This window comes from Pholis gunnellus (genome assembly GCF_910591455.1).
Source record: "Pholis gunnellus genome assembly, chromosome: 6".
In the NCBI taxonomy this organism is placed as follows: domain Eukaryota; kingdom Metazoa; phylum Chordata; class Actinopteri; order Perciformes; family Pholidae; genus Pholis; species Pholis gunnellus.
The window spans coordinates 26,131,731-26,144,144 of NC_136532.1; the positions used below are offsets into that span (position 1 = coordinate 26,131,731).

Sequence of the window (12,414 nt, forward strand, 5' to 3'; positions counted from 1 at the left end):
TTAATAGACAGTTAATTTTCCAGCCTCAGGCCTGTTATGGCCCCCCCCCCCCACAAGCAGCCACTGTAGCCTCATCTGGTAGAAAAGGTCCTCCTGTATTTCCTCTACAGAATGGCTTTCTCCTCTTTTTCCGAGCACGTTATTAAAGAACTTGTCAAATTGTCAGCGACCTTACCGGGTGCTTGATCACTTCAGATATGCCGTTGACTCGTTAATATCCTGAGACGTACGTTTACAGTGAAGAAATGTGTGAGGAGGTGAAGCCGTGTCTGATATCCATATAAGCTCTGGTGATACGATGAATTATGCACGCTCTTCATATAAATAGGCACGATGGGGCTATGCCATACATGTACGGGGACTAGAATTAGCTGCACTACTGAATATTTTAATTCCAATATTGGCAATGACAAAATGTAATGTGTCATTGGGATGGGATGTTGAGTTATCTTCCAACTCTCTCCTCAGCTTTACAGAACAACGTGTTTTGTTTAGTTTTCCTGCCCTGGACTTAACCATTTTAGTTTATATTTGCCTTCTAAATCACTCAATCCAGTCGCAGCATCCAGCTGTTTTTCAGTGATGAAGCCACCGTACACTACCTGCCAAGTGTCAAGCAGCAAATTGACAAAGTTGGGAACTACCACGTAAATATGGAGGACGATATAACAGATAAAGAGAGTAGTTGGCGTAGGCCAAGCAAGAGCTGAAAGAAAGTGCGTGTTGGACTTTCATCAGTTACACAAACATGACTCTGAATGATTACTAATGTTGCTCCGCTGGATGTGTTCAAACATCTATAACTATTTGCTGACGGGTTCGCCAAAATCAACCTTTCATGGTTATAATGTCTGTTTTGTTCCACTTGTTTTCATCGCCTTCAGTGGCAAAACAACCCATTTAAATGCAGGTTCAACTTTTCTCTCTTCTTCTGTGTTAAGGCATTTTTTCAATGTATTTAATTTTAACCTGAATATATATAAAACACATACTAAGCATTTTGTCAATGAAGCATAGTTTTCCATTATTAGTTTTTTTCCCTCAACATGAATGCGTGTTGTTAAAGTAAACTGATTCACCAGGAAGTCTTCTCTCACTTTTCAGGTTTAAAATGAACGAAGAACTTGAGAACAACTTGACTCAACTGTCTGACAACTGGACATCTTACAACTCGCCGGAGCCCGTCGTACCCAGGAGCAACATCACCTATGTTGGATTTTACCTGCATCAGCCGTCCACAGCAGCCATCTTCATCGTGTCCTACATGCTGATCTTCCTCGTGTGCATGGTGGGGAATGGAGTGGTGTGTTTCATTGTGCTGAGGAGCAAAAACATGCGGACTGTCACCAATTTGTTCATCTTAAACCTCGCTGTGAGTGACCTCCTGGTTGGGATTTTCTGCATGCCCACAACACTTCTTGACAACATAATTACAGGTGAGCAGCACAGTCATTTGAAACGTTCATTGTGGCATTGTTGTGTTTAAGCTGTGTCAAAGCGAGGACTTTTTAGCCACGCTGGCTGTGTTGTCGTCAGACAGGAAGTTGTTTCAACACTTTCCAGACTTAAATATATCAACAACTTTTCAACGGATGGCTGTGAAATTTGGAAGAGGCATTCATGGTCTCCAGAGGATGCACCATATGATCTAGTGTCATCGACAGGTCAACATTTCCCACATTTTTGACAAGTTGGGAGTGAGAATGAGTTGTGTTCCTATTTGGAAGATGTTAGCATAACAGACTTGAAAGGCAACTTTGTCTAAGAACAGTTGAAGCTTACAAAGTACAACTGAGGTTCATGGTTATTAATAGAGCTGTGCCTGAGGAGCTCAGTCTAAGATATCCTAAAAATGGCTACTGTACGGAGAATAAACCATTTCATTTTCCACTGTTACCAACCTCATGTTTATCCACCTTTCCTCCAACCAACATTCAGCTTTTTGGTGTGTCATGAAGCATCACAGCTTCACAGGGCCGCTAGCCCCGTCGATCCTTTGATTAACCTTGTTCCCTAATCCCTTACCACCGATGCTATTGAATTCTCTGCAGGGCTGCCTTATTTCTTTCAGTTGAGGCTTTCATTATTACAGACTACCAAGAGCTACTTGGAGGCCATCCCACGCAACATGACCCTCGAGGATTGTCTTCTTAACAGCCTGAGGTGATCAAAAGTGACGAAGGCTCAGGGGAGTTGAAATAGTGATTTGTCGTGGAGGAGTCGGACAGACTTGCCTGCATTCACGGATAACACCGGGGCTTTTTACACATTGTGCCGATTGAACTTGACAGTTTGCTCTTGATGACACAAATCCCACAGGGGCAAGTGGCTGGCAGTTAAGATTCTTCATATGCTTCAGGCTGTCTACAGATGCTGAAATGACTTCATCTTTTCAGTTTTAAAACAATAAAATAAAAGACATATTAATTCAGGAGGATCCAAGTTTCCTCTCAACTGACTAAAATACAGACCACCGGTTTTTCAGAGGACAAGAGACTTTTTGAAAGGAGCTTGTGGAGTGTCGGCTTGAAAATACCAACAAAATAAAGCCTTCAAGTCTCTTTTGTCACCATATTAATGTGAATTAAATAATAGAAGAATTAGCGTTGATTACAGTGACTGTGGGTCAACTAAATTGCCTTATTCAGCTCCAGAGATTATTTTATAGTGGGTACTATGATAAAATAGCAAATACTGAAAAAAATAGCAGACATATTGCCTCTTAACAAGAGCAGCCCGTCATTATTGTCTGAATCAGGAACATATCAGACCCTGACATTGAGTTTGGGGTAATCCAGCTGGCAAATTGCTTGGCGTGATTAAATCCCTGCTAAAATGACATAACTCAGAATTAAATCCTGAAATATCATGGACAGCTTGCAGCTACCAGAAGTCAACAAGAATGACAGCTTATTAGTTTTGCATTAGATAATCACATTTAAAATCAAGCAAAGTTTTATAAAAATCTCTTTGGCAGAGAGCAAGAAGACACCAGTGCTCCAGTGCAAACAGTATCACGCTCTCCGTTTTAGTTTCATCTGCAAATAACTGGCGTCTTCTGAGGTGTGGAGCGAGCTCACACTATGATCCAGGAGTGTGGAAATGAAAACGGCTTCAGTGAAGCCTCCAGTAGAGTTCCATCACGTTCATATCCGAGTGGTTCAGAAACAGATTAGTGGGCGAGCGCTGAAATCTCCCCCTACTGAGCACACAATTAAATTCTCTGTGGCAGAAACAAGAATCACGAGTGTATGCATAACCGTTTAGGTTGCGGTTTATATACATGTCTGTCCCCTGTCACTTCATCATTTTATCCTGTTAAAACACACGTGGGAAATTGTCGTAATTAGCATATGAATTCTTGAATTATGGCCAAAAATGTGTTTTGTGAGGTCACAGTGACCAAATTCTAGAAAGTTCAACCTTAACGCATTTGTGCCACATTGAAGAAATTTCCTCTCGGCTTTCCTGAGATATCGTGTTCATGACAATGGAACTGACTTTAGGTCACAGTGACCTTTCACCATCAAAATCGTATCAGTCCATCTTTGAGTCCAGTTGGACGTTTGTGCCATATTTGAAGCATTTCCCTCCAGGCGTTCTTGATATATTGCTGTCACGAGAAAGGGACATTCAACCCGAAATCACAATAACCTTCAGCCACAGCCGATGCTGGCATGGAGGCATAATAGCATCAATAATGCATGCGTTACAATGTGTCCTGTAAGAGACCTTCAAAGAGATGTTTTTTTGAGATTTTGAATTCTGTTGCACCATCTCAAGATTTATCAGATCAGGAATGAGTAGAAATTAATTTACGATACCTGATTATACATTCATGCATATACAAATGTAGGGTATATTGTTTGGTAAAAAATGTGTCTGACATTTACAGAGTAAACTATTTAGAAATTCAGTCTTTTCTTCTGTTCCTGATGTAAGCATATAACCATAAAGTAATCAGTTTTTAGAGCCAGTAATGGGGCAAAACAAACCCTGCGGGTGGTGCTCGAGGGAAGGCCATGGGGTCATTAAAAAGAAAAGGGCTTATTCCCTTGGGGAGTATTTATATGCCAATTTGATAATGAGCTATTTTGTGTGCAAAGTTGACATTGAAGGAGAACTCACTGAGTATCTGACATGTAAATGTTCATGCCCTGGGGAGCACGAGAGTGCATATAAATTTCATGTAATCTGCCTTTTTAGATTTGACATTTCCTTGATATGTAGAGAGTTCAGCAAAAACATTAGGCTTAGCCATGCGGGACAATGCAAATGTCACTGATTTTCGCTCTTTAGCTTTCAAGATTCTTTCTCCTCCCGAGACAAATGACAGAACGAGTTAGTGGTGAAAGAAAACTGTTACACAAACGTTTCAAACGTTTTAGTCATATAACAACACATACAATTAAATAAAAACAAGAAAGGCAGTAAAACCAGCTGTACTGCTTTCCCTGCACGTCTGTTTAGACCTCCACCTTTATCCAGGCCCAGCTCCACTTACAGCTCAGCCCTGCGTCAAGCTGCGCTACACAAACAACATCCTCTTCCTCAAGCTCTTTGGTTCGGGGGTAATTTTGATTCTGTTGGTGATGTCAAAGGATCGTCTGTAGCCGATGCAACTGTTCGTCATGACTCACATCAAAAGACAGCATGTGTCCGTTGAAGCTCCCGCTGGAGCCGGAGCTCGTCAGTGTAGAAACAAACAATCAGAAAAGCATCGACCTGGAGAGAAGCGGAAAAAAGGTTTCCTGAAGCAGTGGGATTTTGTAACAGCCCTGTAGGCTTCCTCAGGAAGACTTCTAAAATAGGTTTTTATTTGATTAGGTTTGATCTGACGTGAGATTTAAAGTACAATTGTGTTTTTGTGAACACTGCATGTTGATAGCCAGTATTGAGCTGATCTACTCCATCTCTTCTTCACATGGTTCAACAAAACAGACGCCACCAACGGAAATCATGTAGAATTAATTGTTTGTGTTTACAAGTTGCTTTAAAATTTATGTTGTCCCTAACAGAACATGTCTTAAATGAGAATCAACAATACTTTCTGTAACCTTCTTTGCTACTCTACCTTTTTCTCTTGCAAACGTGCACTGAAAGAAATAGAGCAAATAGCCACCTGTAGTGTCTCACTGAAGATGCTTTCAATTGCTTCTTTGAGTGAAATGCACCTCCATGTTTTTGACATCCAGCTCAATTTGAGTCTCAAAAGGAATACGCTCATGTAACGCACAGCATGACAAGAGTAGCCCACAGCCAACCCCCCCCCCCTCCTCCTTTTGAAAATATGTATTTGTTCTCGTTGTCTTACTTGGATGTTTGAGCTTCACCGTTCCTCTGTTCCCACCTTCTATTACAGTCGACGGTGTTGAGAACATGAGATGATGTTGAGACATCCAGTATGAACTGTGCACAGGTGTAATGTTGAAACTTGAAAAACGAGCGACGACGAAAAGGACGACCTTCCTCGCACATGAAAACCCTCTTTTGCAGTGAAGGGAGAGACTGCCAGAAGCACAGCAGTCAGACTTGCACTTCTCAAATCTCAGCAGAGTGGTAGTAGCAGAGAAAGTGATGCCTGCGAGGGTCAAGTCGAGTCAAGCTTTGCAGAATGGCAAAGCAAAGAGCAGATCTCATCACATCTGCTAATACTTCTAGCAGGTGGCTTTGTGATGACTAGGGCTGCAATTAATGGCTATTTGGATTATCAATTAATCCGGCTATTATTACTTTGAATAATTGATTATTAATCAATAAACAAAAAAGCTAAATAGTTTTATTTATGGCATTTTAATATCTTCTTTGCTGGGAAAAAAAAATGAAATAAATTGATGTTGGGGACGCAATGCACCGAGAATAAAAGGGAAATATATTTAATCACCACTACATTTATTTTACTGCTTAAGTTACTAGTTACTTTGAAGTTTCAGATTAATAATAAAAAATAAAAAAATAAAAAAGTAAATTATGATGTATATAATAATTAAAATGAGCCCCACATTTACCAACTGCAACATTAATGTAAACACACATGAATGCATTATTAATTATAATCTAATCATATAATACATATTATTCTGAAATAAGACATTCTGCATAATGGCTACTTTTACTTTTGATAATTTTTGAAAATAATACTTGCTTAATTTTGCTTATTTAATTTAGAATGCAGGACTGTTACTTGTAACAGAGTATATGCACACTCCAGAAATGCTACTTTTACTTTGTGTAAGTACAATATCTGAGTACTTCTGCCACTATAGGCAGAAATAAAAGGATTCACTGTAGACTGTCTCTGACTAAAACTCCATGACGTCACATTGTACTTGGTCTCTCTGAGCTTTTGAGAGAAAACATTTTTTTTTAAATGTCCGTTCCATTTAAAATAAAGTAACCTGTAATACTGCGTTTTCCCTTTTCTCCGCTGCATCATTAGTCTCTCTGCCTCCACCGTGTATTAAAGGAGGCGGCATCATTTCCTATAATTCATCCAACAAGCTACACAAGGCGCAGACGCTGCCACAGCGCTAGCCGTGCATTTCAACATAGATCCAACTAATCGATGACGGAATCCGCTGCCAGCTGTTTTTATAATCCATTTAATCGATTACTTGTTGCAGCCATCATGATGACAGAACTGTCAAACGTCATTAACTGTCTGAGTGTACAGTCGAATACTGCACACCAGTCAGAGGGACATGTGTTGGTCCCAAATACATTTTTCAGACCTTTCAGTGCATTTCCAAAGAAGGTGTAAAATATCCTCCGGACATGTTTATCCGTGATGCGAAAACGTGTGTCCCTCTGTCGCTGTGTGTGTCTGTGGTCTGTGTTGTTGATGAAAACCCAAGACGACAGATCACTTACTCAGAGCATTATGTGCATCAGTACAGTATGTCTGACGGGCTGCAGCCTCTTGTTTGGCCTCCGAGGGCTTTGATAAAACTGGACAACTAGCAATCTTCCATTGTCTCTCAAAGAAAGCTTTCATCTAATGCAACATTCGGATGTTTACGCCACATAATGCTTTAATGGATCATAATGGGGGTTTTGTCATTTGCATAAACGCTTACTGGCCCATTTGTTAACAACGTGAAAGAAACATCACATGAGATAAAACCAACAATGTCACCCAAAAGTGTTCCACATATCATCGCAACAACAATCAATTTGCTTTTAAGGCTAATGTGGGCAATGGGACCGCTTTATCACACTCGCATAACTTCTGGATAACAAATAACAAGGTTGAAGTTTCATTTATCGTCCTTGTGCAACACAGGGTTGCGCAACGAAATGCGAAATATGTGGAGGGTGAGGAGTTTGTGAGTCTTAAAGCCAGAAGAAAGAAGCTGCTCTGAAGTCTGGTGGTGCAGCAGCTGATGCCCTGTAGTGAACAGGTTGTGGTTGGGTTATTGTCTTTTAATATCATGTAAGCTCTTCGCAGGCACCTCTTGTCATCAATATCACTGATGCTCAGTAGATGGTAACTATGATGTTTTGGGCAGTTTTAATCACCCGCTATAGATCCCTCAGTGAGTTGTATTAGTATGCGTTTGATTTATAGCCTCAAAAAAAGTAGAAAGTTTCAAATACTAGCTGAATAGTTTGAAGAGACTTAAAACCAAGGATCAGTACATGAGTCTAAGGTGTGCAAAAGAAAGTAATAGTGATCTTAAAAAAAGCAGAAGTGGATTATCCCTGTGGGTTGTGATACAAGACATGCAGTTGGTAGGCAGCTCCACATCCATCAGAGCCGTAGTCAGTGGTAATTAGTGTTTTCTGCCAACACTAAAGAGACATTTTTGCGAAGGAGTCTGGCTGTGCTGAACATGGAGGTTTCAGTTTTGACAAAAACCCAAGAAGCTGTCAAAAGGAACAAAGTACATAAAAATAAAGACAAAAGGAACAAAGTGCGAAATGTTCCTTAAATAAAAAGAAGAAAAAAAAGGGTCAGTGTAAATACCTGTCAAAGTAACAAACAAAGGAGCCTATATTTCACTTAATTGTTACGTTCACCATCTTATTATCTAGGACATGCATCATCCCACCCAACAGCACAATGATTGGGAAGTCTTGTAGAGAGTAAAATCAGGGCACCGGAAACAACAAGTGGTGCAACACAAAGCAATTATTCCACTGATCATGTGTATACAAATAACACAGATTGATTATCAATTTAAAAGGTTTTTGTAGTAGTAGTAGTATTTTTTTGTAGATTTTTGTGTAAAAAGGGGCTAATTTATACACATACCTATGTGAACGTTTCCTCAACTATGTAGTGGAAACACCTGCGCACTGACGGCTACTTATCTACTGTGTGTTCAATCTGGTCTCATGTCAGTGAAGCCAAACACTACCAAAATATGAGCCGACATCTTGCATCGGGAGAGATAACCTTCAGAGCCACACAACACATCATACAACCAAGTACTATGTGTAAAATCGCTGGCATTCCCTCACAACATCCTTTGAACACCTCCCTCCCTTTAATTACATCTCCGTAGCTGCAACAACATCTTGATTCTCTGATTTATTTTCTACCTCATTCATACAATTAATAACCACTGCTGTGAGCTCTGGGGAGCTTTGCATCCCCAGTTAACCTTTCTCATGAAAGTGCATGACAACTAAGCACGAGTGCGGGGTTACTGAAGCCAGAGCTGATGACAGATGACAGTCTGCAGTCTGTGATTATTTTTGAGTCAGCCACAATGAGATGCTCTGTCAGCATCTCTGCTACCAGCTACCAGCACTCTGATAAAGTGCCATCAAAAGGGATTGTTCCCCCCGAAACCCTTACAGATATGGTATCATGGCCACCCCTTCAGCATGTACTCTGTTTTGTGGGTGTGAGTCTGTGTGATGCAGTCTGAATTCCTACACAAACTGCTGTTATTTGCCGTAAATCAGCTGAATGCATCTTCCCTGTCAACAGGATGGCCTTTCGGAAGCCTGGTCTGCAAAATGAGCGGCATGGTTCAAGGGATCTCCGTGTCAGCATCCGTCTTCACTCTGGTTGCTATTGCTGTTGACAGGTACTGTGGCTGTGTTTTACTACTACTGCTACATATAACAGTTCATGTCCTCTAAGCAGCACCTTTACACACTTGAGTTGCACCTCAAAACAAAAATGCTTGAGATGCAAAAGATAACAGACAAAAGCAGAAACCACTCGAGGAACACCGACCTCCACAAAGGTTGAACAATCGCTTTCATTTATGCGACGACATATTCTAAACACAAGGTTCACTCACTGCTTTTATCCCGGAGCTTTCGTCTGTATCTCACAGCCTTCTTCAGCCAATGGAAGATATGCTACAGGAAAAGAGACTCTGAAGAAAATCAAGTCTGAACAAATGCAAACGGATAATTAAAATACTTCCTCACATTACTTTTTGGGTCTTCGAATCACCCGAAGCACGAGTTTCTTCACTTTGTGTTAGCAAACAATTCCCAATCGCACTGACAGCAACGGAGCGTGCAATGGGACAGAAGGTCAGAAGGACAGAGCATTTTATGACTTTTCAAAAAAATTAAAATAATGTAATGATCATAATTCAAATATTACATTTTCTATCTTTTAATCTACAACAGACTCCATCTCTGCATCAGAATTCTGCTGTTTCTAAAGTCCCCTGTTCTTTGGCCTCTCACATTATTTTCCATCACTTATCAAGGATTGCACAGCTTCCTCATCTTCATCTGGCGCTCGACCTCTTCTGAAAGATCAAACTGCTGTTCATGACGATGACACCAGCTGGCTCTTAATCCTGCTTAATCACGTCATAAACCATGAGAGGAGGCTCACGTTGGGGAAACTACGACTATAACGGCTCTGGAAGCTGGAGCAAATGAGAGGGCTGGTATTTCATCATCGCCCGGCTGTCAGACACAGTGACGTCACTCTGTCGCGTTCAAAATCACCGGAGGGTGTTTGCGCCGCTGGGAACGACAGAGTTTGAAATGCTTCAAAGTCAAAGTCACCTTACGTGTCTGTCAGCCGTATAAAGATGTAGGATAAGGGTCTCTCTCGTCTGCCCTGTTGACCAGTGTATTCATGCACAGAGAGCGTATTCATGCACAGTCATACCATTATTCAAAATACCATGTTGGGATGACAGAGGCAAAACAACAACAATCCCTCCTTTCCTCTGTTCTCCAACATCAACAGCATTCAGAGGTCGATCCGTCGGGATGTCTCTGCATGTGTCTCTTCTCAAGCTGTCACAAGAGTCTCTCTCAGTGAGAGCTCGAGTCAATCCACATATAGTGGGTGTCTGCAGCAGTAAAAGCCTCCAGCTCTGCCAATAATTACACTTTTTTTTACAATGCCATAGAGTCGGTTTTTAAGCAGGGACAATATCTAATGACGTACATTTTTCTGACCGGCTACAACATTAAAAGGCTTCTGATACAATCAATTGTTAAATTATAAACGCTATCATGATCTGTTCAAATGTAATCTTGTAAAATGTAGTTTTTAAATATACAGTTTTTCACAGCAACATATAATATACAGTATATTAGAGGGGATTTATGACTTGTTTAATAGCTCTAAGCAGCTTATAATACATCATTAATACCAGTTATAATCAAATCATTTATTTCCTTAATACAATTTTGTATTTTTATGCAAATAAGCCCTATAGATGACAATAGAAGATTTACACAGAACTAGAAAATCTCAAATGATCAATGAGTTATTCAAACAGTATTCACAAACAAATGTCAAGTAACCAATTAAACACAATGCACAAATAAATGCAGAGGTATTTCTATCTGTAAATCTTATCTGTGCCTCTAATTTACACTCACATATTATCATTTGTACGTCAACTTAGCATTTTTTCAAAGGACTACTTGGTGTGGTGTGTGACTCACAGCGACGGGGAGCCGGGTTAATTATGTCCTCGTTCTGAAATTGATCTGCGGTCCAAAAGGAAAAAGGGAATCAAGCACAAAGAGTGACGTCAACGTTCTTTAATACACACTGACTGACTCAGTCGCACAGTATTTGTAATTCTCTAAATCTATTTCTTTTGTGTACCTACTTTTGTTTGATTGTTTTTTATTGCTAAATATTGAGATCTATTCCATGTGAATAGAGCCTGGAGTTTCCCCTTCATGAATTACAGTAACTCTAATCATATATTGCTGTGCCATCTTAAGGCAATGTTCTTAGCGGTCACTCAATTTCCTGCGGGAAAGATATATTTAAAAGCAGGTTAAGCATCTTCCTGATCCAATCCTTTTTGTTTTTGCAGATTCAGGTGCATCGTCTACCCATTCAAGCAAAAGCTGAACATCTCCACGGCCTCCCTGATAATAGTCATTATCTGGGTTCTGGCCATATCCATCATGTGTCCCTCTGGCGTGATGCTACAAGTGACCAAGGAGCAAACCATTCGGGTGCTGCTGGGCTACGACAATAAAACCAGCCCGTTTTATTGGTGCAGGGAGAACTGGCCGAACCAGGAGATGAGAAAGGTTTACACCACCGTCCTGTTTACCAATATCTACCTTGCTCCCCTCTCGCTCATCGTGTTCATGTACGCCCGGATTGGCATTACGCTTTACAAAACGGCGGTTCCGACGGGAGGGAAGCCGGGCCACGCAAACCGCCACTGCGTGTCAAAGAAGAAGCAAAGGGTGATCAAGATGCTCCTAATAGTCGCCTTGCTTTTCATCCTTTCCTGGCTCCCTCTGTGGACCCTCATGATGTTGAGCGACTATGCCAGCCTGACCGAGCAGCAGTACCGAATCATCAACATTTACATCTACCCCTTTGCCCACTGGCTAGCTTTCTTCAACAGCAGCGTCAACCCCATCATCTACGGTTTCTTCAACGAGAATTTCCGCAGAGGATTCCAAGCCGTGTTCAAGTTCAGCCTGTGCACGGCGGACGGACAGCGGAGGAAATCCTACTCGCACCGGCTGCAGGGGAACTCCGTGCTGCCCGCCAACAACGCACAGACGACCCTGGAGCCCATTTCTCTCAACAGCCTGGATAAGAACCCTTCCAGGCGACTCAACCACATCGCCGAGCACGACTTGGTCATGGAGGACCTGGACAAGGCGTCTGGCAGCAGTGGGGGTGTGACTGCGGTGTCTATTTGAGACGCTCTTCTGGGTGATAAGCAAAGGTGTTCACGTTTCAAGAAAATCCCCCCCCCCCCCATCATTCAAACGTAATTCCTCCACTGAGTAGGTTTTTCTGAAGCGGGCGTTTAAGGGGAGCTGGTCCGAGGCAATTTGAATGCTGTAAAAAAAAGCAAAAACGAGGACAAAACTGGATAAAAGTTTGTTTCACTGTCCTGCAGCAAACTACCTCACAGTGTTTGCTCCTGAAACAAAATGTTTGAGTTGCCAATTTGAAGAGAGAACACTCACTTTGCTCGTGAACCTTTCCGT

General features: G+C 41.3%; 1 protein-coding gene across 1 annotated transcript; it reads left to right on the forward strand.

The window, feature by feature from the left end:
* Positions 1–1,108: 1,108 nt before the first annotated feature.
* npffr2a (neuropeptide FF receptor 2a) lies at positions 1,109–12,120 on the forward strand (the record flags this gene model as incomplete). The annotated part of the gene is made up of 3 exons (XM_079161374.1): positions 1,109–1,436; positions 8,939–9,038; positions 11,268–12,120. Exons 1-3 carry the CDS (start codon positions 1,112–1,114, stop codon positions 12,118–12,120), a joined length of 1,278 nt encoding a protein of 425 aa, XP_079017500.1. The 5' UTR covers positions 1,109–1,111.
* Positions 12,121–12,414: the final 294 nt, after the last annotated feature.